The 10,000-nt window shown below is 44.4% G+C and overlaps 2 protein-coding genes across 4 annotated transcripts in view; both read left to right on the top strand.

Moving 5' to 3' along the window:
* LOC133114230 (serine/threonine-protein phosphatase alpha-2 isoform-like) overlaps positions 1-5,919 on the top strand; it is a 28,246-nt gene extending 22,327 nt beyond the window's left edge. Inside the window, exon 7 of the mRNA XM_061223428.1 lies at positions 3,880-5,919. Within this exon, the coding sequence (XP_061079412.1) occupies positions 3,880-3,993 (114 nt within the window). The 3' untranslated portion in view covers positions 3,994-5,919. The remainder of the gene's footprint in view (positions 1-3,879) is intronic.
* Positions 5,920-7,614: 1,695 nt separating this feature from the next.
* tufm (Tu translation elongation factor, mitochondrial) overlaps positions 7,615-10,000 on the top strand; it is a 10,958-nt gene continuing 8,572 nt past the window's right edge. For all 3 annotated transcript variants that reach the window (XM_061223391.1, XM_061223390.1, XM_061223388.1), the window contains exons 1-2: positions 7,615-7,717; positions 8,488-8,534. In XM_061223391.1, coding sequence (XP_061079375.1) covers positions 7,678-7,717; positions 8,488-8,534 — 87 coding nt within the window. In that variant the 5' untranslated portion in view covers positions 7,615-7,677. The remainder of the gene's footprint in view (positions 7,718-8,487; positions 8,535-10,000) is intronic.

Raw genomic sequence — 10,000 nt, 5'->3', positions numbered from 1 at the left:
GCTAGCTCTGCCTATATTGCGAGCTATGATGGCTATCCATGTAATTAATGTAGTGGCAGGCAGTGAAAGAGTATGAACAAAGATGTCATGCTTCATGCCAGGATGTGCTAGCTGTTGATAGCTGCAAATCTGGAAATAACGTTACATTAAGGCCATGTCTTTTGGAAGCTTGGTGGTGACAACTAGTCTGCTGTTGTTGGTTTAATTTATATGCCTTACAGAACTTCATAACATAGTTAGCTAGCTAGCTAACTAGAAGTTGCCATTACAGCTAAACTGTCCTATGTAACGTTACATAGCTAACGCAATTAGCTAGTAATGTTAACTTTACCACCAAGCCCATATAGACTAGCTAGCTAAGCATAGAAGCATAGAGCTAGCTACCTATCCCAACAAGACGCACCAATAGACATTTGATCGCTAGAATAGCTACAGACTAACCAGAGATGCAGTTTTTTGTGGTGTAAAGGATGTTACCCATTTATCCAGGGTACATAATGCATAATGCATAATAAAAGATATTTAGCGAAATCAGATCCAAGAGCAGCAGGGCAAGAAAAGCCTGAAGTATAGATGGATAGATAGCCAGGGAAATAACACATTAGTTGGTGTAAGAAAATATTTTTAAGTTGACTAGCTTAATTATAGCTTTGTACAGTTGTATCGCTAGCTACTAGTAACAAACAAGATATTTTGCTATCAAAAGCTAATGTTAGCTGAGCTAACTGCCATCTTGAAAGCGGTCAGACAGCCTGTCATGACCACAAGTGCGTCCCATTAATCCTCAACTCCACTACCACCCTCCTCCACTCTGTGCTCTGGAAAAATATATATGCTATGTATAAAACCCAGCATTAATGATCAGTAATCGGTCATATTTTCCCCTGATAACTGACATATGAAGCGCCATATAGCATAGGCTACATTTCACTAATGTACAGAAATGTTTCTGAATTAGCGTATGTGAGATGCAACCGACAATAGCCAAGAACATAAAACTGTTATAGTACACGATGTTGTGATCGGACACATTGGGATTCTGAGATTAGCCTATGGAGCTGGTCAAACTGGTCAACCAGCTGTTTCAAAACCTAGCTCAAGGTGTCTTTTTCAGGAGGGTATATTCAGGGTTGATATTGGCTTGTCTCTTGTCACCACCGCTGCACAGCTGTGCTGTTCTGTAGGCTGGTGCTGCGGCTGGAACTGTTGCTGCCACTGGTGGACCTGGTGCTGGAACTGTTGTTGCTGCCACTGGTGGACCTGGTGCTGGAACTGTTGTTGCTGCCACTGGTGTTGGTGAGACTGCTGCCACTGGTGTTGATGAGACTGCTGCCACTGGTGGACCTGGTGCTGGAACTGTTGTTGCTGCCACTGGTGGACCTGGTGCTGGAACTGTTGTTGCTGCCACTGGTGGACCTGGTGCTGGAACTGTTGTTGCTGCCACTGGTGTTGGTGAGACTGCTGCCACTGGTGTTGATGAGACTGCTGCCACTGGTGGACCTGGTGCTGGAACTGTTGTTGCTGCCACTGGTGGACCTGGTGCTGGAACTGTTGTTGCTGCCACTGGTGGACCTGGTGCTGGAACTGTTGTTGCTGCCACTGGTGTTGGTGAGACTGCTGCCACTGGTGGATCTGGTGCTGTTGGTGAAACTGTTGTTATTGATGTTGCTGGTGTTCACAGTTTCTGCTGGCGTTGCTGACTGTTGCTGTTGCTGCTGGTACCATTGCGGATGTTGCTGTTTTTGTTCCTTTTGAGGACTAGCTGGTCTCAGATTGTTAGATTTAGGGGCAGTGTTGAGTGCAGGAGATGTGGTTTGTCTGATTAGTTGAGGTCTGCAGGGCTTGTGCATTTGGGTAGGAGGTGTGGTTAATTCTGGGATTTTGCCATTGGTTTGCGAGTTCCTGTTCAGAGTAATGTCCTTTACTCCGCCTCTGTTTATCTGCACCCGGTCATAGAAATGGTGGGGCAGGATGTGTGAATGGTAGACAAGGTGGAAGTTATGTAGAGGGGCACATCTCTGTTCTACATCAGCATTGATGGACTAGGTAGTCCTCTGCGGTACATGTAGCCTGGGCAGGAGAGTGGAGAGGGTAATCCTGGCTGCAGGGAGCTTTCTGGTAGCTTTCAGAGCCACCATGTCTAGTCCTTCTGCGACGTCTTCTGTCCCTGCTGATAGATCATTGGTCCCTGAGTGTATGATGACATGCGGCATCACTTAGTCTCTTGTCCTCTAGTGAGTCTAAGGCTGTCTGAATGGTTGGGCACCACAGTTTGATGGCTCTTTTACTAAGAAAGAGTCTGTTGATGTCTATAAATTTACCATTGGAGTCATATGGATCAGTACGATCTCTGGGTTCTTCTCGCTTACCTCTGTCAACATTACTGAGAGGGGGTACCTCCCTTTGGACATCTTCACTTACGCTGTCTGTGGGGTTGGGGAGTGGGGCTTGAGTGTTCACAGTACTGGGACGGGCTGGAACTGTGGTCCTTGGTTGGTTGCGTAGTTCTTCTCAGCTTCTGTAAGCCTCTAGGTGGCTGTGGTGTACTGAGGACGTCAGCTCCTGTTTCAGCCTGTGAACTGCTGTCTTCAGGGCCTTATTGTCTTCTCTGTCTCATGTAAGACAGGACTCTCATTAGCACTTCTGCTGAGTCATCAGATTGATCACTTCCTCACTGTTTAGAGCTTTCTCTTTGAACTCCATAAACTCCCTCTCCAACACAGACATGCCTTCTCTCAGTGACTGCACTTGGGCGGAAAGTCGAGGGGAGGCCAGGTTATGTTCAGGTGTGAATACTCTATTGAGTTGTTTGGTACTATTTGGTGTCATCTCCAGAGATTCAGTTTCAAGACCTTTTTTGAGTTTGTTCGCCGGCTCCCTCAATGCAAGGAATCTCATCTCAGAGTTTTCTAGACTGTTTTCTGAGCCTTGTACCATGACAGTGCCTCTGTGATGCAGGTTGATGGTGATTACTGTGCAGGTTAAGTTGGGTCTTCATAGATTGTTACTTGTCTTCCTTTTCCAATTCTGTTCTTTCTATCGGTCTGGCAACAGGCAGTGTGCCAGGCTGTGGGTTGATCTGTGTAGAAGAGGAGGTCTGACTTAGTTTTGACTCCTTTCTCAGTCTTATAGTCTATTGTGTAGATTTCTGGTGATTCTTTAAACACATTCCATTTGTATTTTCCTTTTGAACTTAAGAACTGGATATGTGCTGGATACTGTATTTCCAAAGCCATTTGAAATAAAATCTAAAAACTAAAACAAATAAAATCTGTACTTCAGGAAAAAGCAACCCAAAAGTTGGGGAAATGAGCAGATCATCTCAATTTGGCTTTGTTTTAGATTTAAAAAAAACAACACAAAAACACAATCTGTATTTCAGGAAGAAAATCAACCCAGAAGTTGGGAAAATTAGCAGCTCATCTCAATTTGGCTTTATTTTGGTTTAAAACAACACAAACACAAAAATCTGTTCTTCAGGATAAAGGGAACATGAAGAACATTGGGAGAATTAGCAGTTAATTTCTCTCTATTTGGAGAGGTAATTCTTCGGTTTAGAAAGTTTCTATTTTTAGCTATAGTCCACTTGACAGTTAATTATCTTTTATCAGTGTGTTACTATGGTAACTGTAGCAACTGTAATAACAATGATCTTGACTATAATGCTAATGCTAATATTAAAATATTCATTAAATTAGTACTTTTCTTTTAGTCCTTACAATGTGTTGTCGACTTGACTTCATATTCATTTCCCACTTATCGGTTTTGTCTTTTCCTTGTTTCAGCAAAAATAAATATTAGTTTTTTCCTTTAAGTTGGGAGGTCAAATGCTGCTGCTGAACAGCTCTCTCCCTCTCCCTCTCCCTCTCCCTCTCTCAGATCCTGAAGCCAGCGGATAAGAAGCTGTATTACACTGGAGGAGGGGGCATGGGCTCTGGACGCCCCGTCACCCCCCCTCGAAATTCAGCCAAGGGTGGAAAGGCCAAGAAATAACACCTGCTCACACCCCCTCCCTGCTTTCCTCTTCCACCTCTTCCTCCTCTTCATCACCAAACAGAAACCAAGCAAAACAGTTCCCAGGGTTTAGTCTTTCTCCGTGCTGATGATGCAGAAATGTTTTAAAGTGTGAGTGCGTGTATGAGTGAAGTTCCGTCTATTTGTCACCATACACACACACACACACACACACGTTTGTGCGCACACACACACGCAGACGTGCGTACGCACACATCCGCTCACACACTCAAACGTACAGACTGACGCACTCACCCAGACCTGCACACACCCTCCCTTCCTCCCCCTGCCTGTGAGTGCATCTCCTCTTTATTACCGTGCTGTGCTGGGGGCGGGTTCTAGGGGCTCACCATCATGCTTTAAATACGCCTGGCTGTTTTACTGTTTGCCTGCGTGTGGGAAGAGGGTCAGCACGCACACAGACCGGCGGCCATTTTGTACGGACGGGCTCTCTCGCGCTTGAACACGTTTCAGGTCTGATATGAAATTAAGTGTTTTGTAGAGGACAGCAGTGTTTTTTTTATTTTTGATTAACCTCTTGCCAGGAGAGAGAAGTGAATTTCAGCGCTGAGTTGCGTGCCATCTGCAGGGCCACAGGGCCCTGGGGTCGACACACAAGCCCATTCAGCCCATTCTTATTTTATTTTAACCCCCTTCTAAATTGCATGCCGCCGGTTGATGAATGCATAAGTGTCATTCTGCTTTACGGCCCATTTTCTCTGCTTCCCATCCCCCACCCTGGACTGAGACCAGCCAGCCGAACCACACGCTGGGGGAGCGTGGTCGGTAGCGCCCCTGCTGCCCGTCACACGTGCGTGCGCACAGCGCTGCTCCAGGCTGACCGGGTCAGAAGACGCACAGCAACCACATTCTGCCGTGTGGATACGCTGGAAAGGGCAGGGACGTCTTGTAGCGTTTCCCTGCTGAAGGACCCGGGCAATGGTTTTTACGTTGGCATGGGTAAACGAGTTCTGGCTGTAATTATAGATGCTGTTTAACCCCCCCCCCCCCCAGTTTACTCTAGCACCTGGGTGAAGGCTGAAGTTTGGCTGTTTGGAAGTCTCCCTTGTGACCTTAGGCAGTGGAATATAGTGTGCAAAAATTCTTGAAATGGGATTGGTTCTGCATCAATGAGTTTTAACATTGTAGCATAGCAAATTTGCCATGGAGAAAATGTCATCATTCACCATTTGTCTGTTGGTTAAAAGTATGTGTGACTTTCTCTTGTGCTTTTGTTTCTTTTTGTTTTTTTGGGGGGTTTTTTTAACCTAGAAGGTGAGGCTTTAAGTTTGTAATACTGCTTTACTGTAATACAGACAATCCGATTTGTTGAACCGTACGTACTTTAAAGGCAAGCCTGAAATCTGTATGTTTAGAAACCCAACCGGACAGGACACTGTCAGAATGGTCCTGACATGTAAGGTTAGGGGATCATGTTACAGGAGTACATCAAATTCCCTCACTTTCTCCTGGACAGACAGGAGCGAGGATCCAGTGTGAATGCAAGCGCAACTTTAATTTTATTCCTATTATTGGACTTACCTTAAGAATATCTATATTATTATTATTCTTTTTTTTTTTTTTTTTTTTTTTTACCAGACAGAGATAAGTAGGGTAATGTAGATAATGTGAGTTTGTAAATTCTTTTTTTCTTTCTTTTTTAATTTTTTTTTTTATTTCTCAACCAATCAGGGACCTTTTCCCCCATGCACTGTTGCTGGGTAGAATTCAGACTTTAAACAGAATAATTGCGATAAATGAATCAATAGGTTTAAAAAAAAAAAAAAAAAAAATGGAAAAAAAAAGAAATATGCTATTTTTTATTTTTTATGTAATTTGTTTTCCAACCAATCACAGATCTTGTCTCTCTGTTACCAGGTAGAAAATAAAAATAGTGTATTTGTATTCCAGTGCTTTGGTGTCTTCATTTCAGTGGTTTGCCTCATTAACAGCACAGGCCTAGTTTTCCAAACTGCCGTTAATTTTAAAGAGGGAGGGCTGGGAAGCTGCTGAAGGAAACTCAGAATCATATCGTCCACAATCTCTGGATGGAGATACTCCAAACCAAACTAAAATGAGTCCAGTGCTAAGCTTAAACGGTGTCCATGAAATCGGCCCTATATCTGATGAAACTGATATCCGTGTTACTCAGAATACTGATCCTTAACCCAGGGCTTTCAGGTGACCAAAAACTGGCTCTGACTTCTGCCTTCAAAGGGCGTCTCATTCGCGCGTGCGTGCGTCTCATTTGCGTGTGTGTGTCTGCGTGCGTGCGTCTCATTTGCGAGTGTGTGTGTGTGTGTGTGTGTGAGCATCTAATTTGTGTGCTGTGTGAAGGGAGGAATAGGAATGAAAAAGATGAAAACCTGGGCAGGGCGGGTAGATGGGGGGTTGTTCGACATGTTCGAGAACTTGGCCAGTTTCTAGGCCGAGCGACTTTCGCAGTTAATACATAGCCTGATATTTCTGTCTGATGAATTTGAACGATATTTCCCATCTTCAAAAGACCCGAGAAAAAGCGAAGAATGGATCCGCGATCCATTTCTGGACGTCGGCAGAGAGAACCTATCATATCACATCAAGAGGACCAGTTAATTGCCCTTACAAATGACGGAGGACTAAAAACATTGTTCAATTCAACAGCCTCACCGCCATCATTCTGGATTAAAGCGAAGGAAGAATATCCAGAGATCAGCACACTATCTTTAAAGTCATTGCTACCATTCCCAACCAATTACCTTTGCGATCTGCGATGACGGCCACAAAGACCTGACTGCATGTGAGAAACACGTTGCGTGTGTCACTCAACAATCTCGCCTCGATACGACTTTCTTGTGTCAGGCAAACAAGCCCAGGGATCTCACTGACAGCTGATGTCGGTAAATCATACTTTTTGCGATTAGGGTATTATTGTATATCAATAACGTTTTCATCTTTGTAATTGACAGGTTTATCGTCTTCATCATCACCACCATCTTAATCAGCACCATAGTATATTGTCTCAAAAACAAAGAGAAAATTAAATATATTAAGCTATTCTCATTATCTATTTATGTTTAAGAGCAGCATATGCCAGCTTTATTTATTTTTTAATTATTCGTTGATTCATCACAATGAACTATGGACACGAACTATTTTGCAGGTAATATTATTCTTAGTTATATTGACAGTGATAATATCAAAATAACAACAGCATCAAAACAAAATAGGCTATAACACTGAATGTGGATTCATGTAATCATCTCTTGGCCTGAGAAGCGATCTGTGCAGGGAACTCTCTCTCAACCCTTTTCAGCGTATCAGTCCATGAGTCCATTACAGCCTCATACTCGTTCATGCACGGGTGTGTCCGTGAACAGGTCCGTACAGTGTGACGTAAAACCATGTGGACCAAATCGGAATGAAATAAATCCTAGGGTAAATTCGTAGTTTTGAATGGACTTACACAACTGCAATACCTCGAGTAACCACTGAAGTTTGCGAGCTTCTCAGAGAATGGCAAACCCTGGTCCCCTGATTGTACCTTTAAATTCGATTTGTTTCTACAGTCTACAGTTTGTCCTGGTCGTGACCGTAGTGGGCGCATGCTCAGATAACCTCGGTCGCTTTTTAATGACATCACGTCGTCGTGTGCCGTAAGCGCATTTTGCAGATTTGTTCAACATGGCGGCGTTGGCAGGGATGCGTGCGTGCCTTCCCTCCGGTAAGTGACATCGCATTAACATTTCCCCCCTTTCAAATTATAATTGTTTTGGAGAAACAGCAATATAATCAAATTGTGTGTGAAGAGTGTACAGTGTGAGATTTCATGCTGTGCGCACTCAACTGAACAGAGTAGGGTTTATATGATTGTCTGCTGGTGTGTTGGCTAGTTATCAAGCTAGCTAGTGATGCTGAGCCAATGTAAAGGTCATTTTAGCTACGTACTCCGGTGCACTCAGTAAAGTAACCAAATCAAATGTCGTTTAATTACAAATGCGGGTTAATTGCGGTATTGTACTTTTACATCGGTGATTTACATTTTATATAAATTATGTCCGTACAAAACAGAATTGTTAACTAGCTAGCTCAGCTTGCCAAACGTCTCGACAACTGCTGCCTTGCTGTTCAATCTAGCGGTCAGAATACAACACATTTCTACAATCTGCTACGTGTTTTGACTACGGAATTGACTATCATTTATAAGTGGGATCCCTCGCTAGATATCAACATGAATTCTAAAATTGTATATTGCGTTCATTTAATCAATTACTCTTGCAGTTCTAATCATCTGTATAATCCCCAGTTACTGAAGTAATTTCGACAGCGCTGTTTAAATGAGTCAGTTGGGGGAAAAACTTGGGAATGTGTGACTTGCTCGTGAACATAAGAAGTTAATGTCATTATTATACATTTATTTGCGTTACGAGATTAACATAATTATTATGCATGGACTTGCATACTGTTGCACTTATGTCCCCTATCCACCTGCAGTTCTGCAGCTCTCTGCATCAGGCCTGTTACACAGCTCCAACAGAGTGGTGAGTGTCCTCCTCTTGCAGTACTACCTTGCTACTACTCAGGCGTTTAAGTGCCGCTCCTACTGGTGCGCTAGAGAACAGGCTCCACGGACTAGTATAGGTGGGGTGTATATGCTATAATAGGCTCTGATAGGTGAAGTGTATGTGCTATACTAATAGGCTCTGATAGTCAAAGGAAGATGAGAGGGAGGACATGAGGGTTGTAGCAGCATCGTCGGGAGACAGTGGAGAGAAAGACTCCGCGGATGGTAGGGAGGAGAGGATTGCAGAGGAGAGGGTGGAGGTAGACAGGTGGCGTAGGTTGTGCTGACAGGTGACAGTGGATGGTCGGAGAGATGGATGTATAGCAGATACACTACACCTATAAGAGCCTATTAGTATAGCACATACACTACACCTATCACAGCCTATTAGTATAGCGGATACACTACACCTATCACAGCCTATTAGTATAGCACATACACTACACCTATCACACCGAAACCAAACTGCGGGCTGCGGAGTGAAAATGGAGAAGGTTCTGTCTCCCCAGTGCAATAGCTTCCTTCCATGCCCTCCTATCATCTTTCTATTTCTCTGTTTCTTGCAAAATCTTCCTTCTTTCACTCTAAAATTAATGCAGCCACCTCTAACCCTCACAAACTGTTTTCAAACTTCTCCTCTCTACTCACCCCCCTCCCCCCACCTCCCTCATCACTCACACCTGATGACTTTGTCTCCTTCTTTGAAAAGAAGGTCGATGCCATCCGCAATGCCTTCTCCCCACCCATCCCCCTGCTGACCCTCCTACCCTCCCCAACTCCCTATCCTCCTTTTCTCCCCTCTCTGACTCCGACACTTTGAAACTCACTCCCTTGTTCAAAAAACCTACTCTTGACCCCTCTGCTCTGAACAACTACCGGCCTGTCTCTCGTCTTCCCTTTCTATCTAAAACTCTGGAACGGGCGGTCTGCTCCCAACTGTCAACTTATCTTCTCCAGACTAATCTTCATGATCTCAACCAGTCCAGCTTCAAGAGTGGCCACTCCACTGAGACCACCCTGCTCGCGGTCACTGAGGAACTCCACTCTGCCAAATCCCTCTCCTCTGTCCTCATCTTCCTCGACCTGTCGGCCGCCTTTGATAGTCAACCATGAGATTCTGCTCTCATCGCTGACTGGGATGGGTGTCACAGGATCTGCACTCGTATGGTTTTCCTCCTACCTCTCTGGTCGCTCCTACCAGGTGACTTGGAGGGGCTCAGCCTCTGACCCTCACCCCCTACAAACTGGAGTCCCACAGGGCTCAGTTCTTGGTCCTCTCCTCTTCTCTCTGTACACCATGTCTCTTGGTTCTGTTATCTCTTCCCATGGCTTTTCTCATCGTGCTTATGCTGATGACACTCAACTCTTTCTTTCTTTCCGCCCCCAATACCCAGGTCACCACACAGATCTGTGCCTGCTTGGCTGATATCTCTGCGTGGATGA

Source organism: Conger conger, chromosome 16 (genome assembly GCF_963514075.1).
Source record: "Conger conger chromosome 16, fConCon1.1, whole genome shotgun sequence".
Classification (NCBI taxonomy): Eukaryota; Metazoa; Chordata; class Actinopteri; order Anguilliformes; family Congridae; genus Conger; species Conger conger.
Note: the sequence above shows the minus strand (reverse complement) of the source record. Positions and strands in the feature narration are given on the sequence as shown.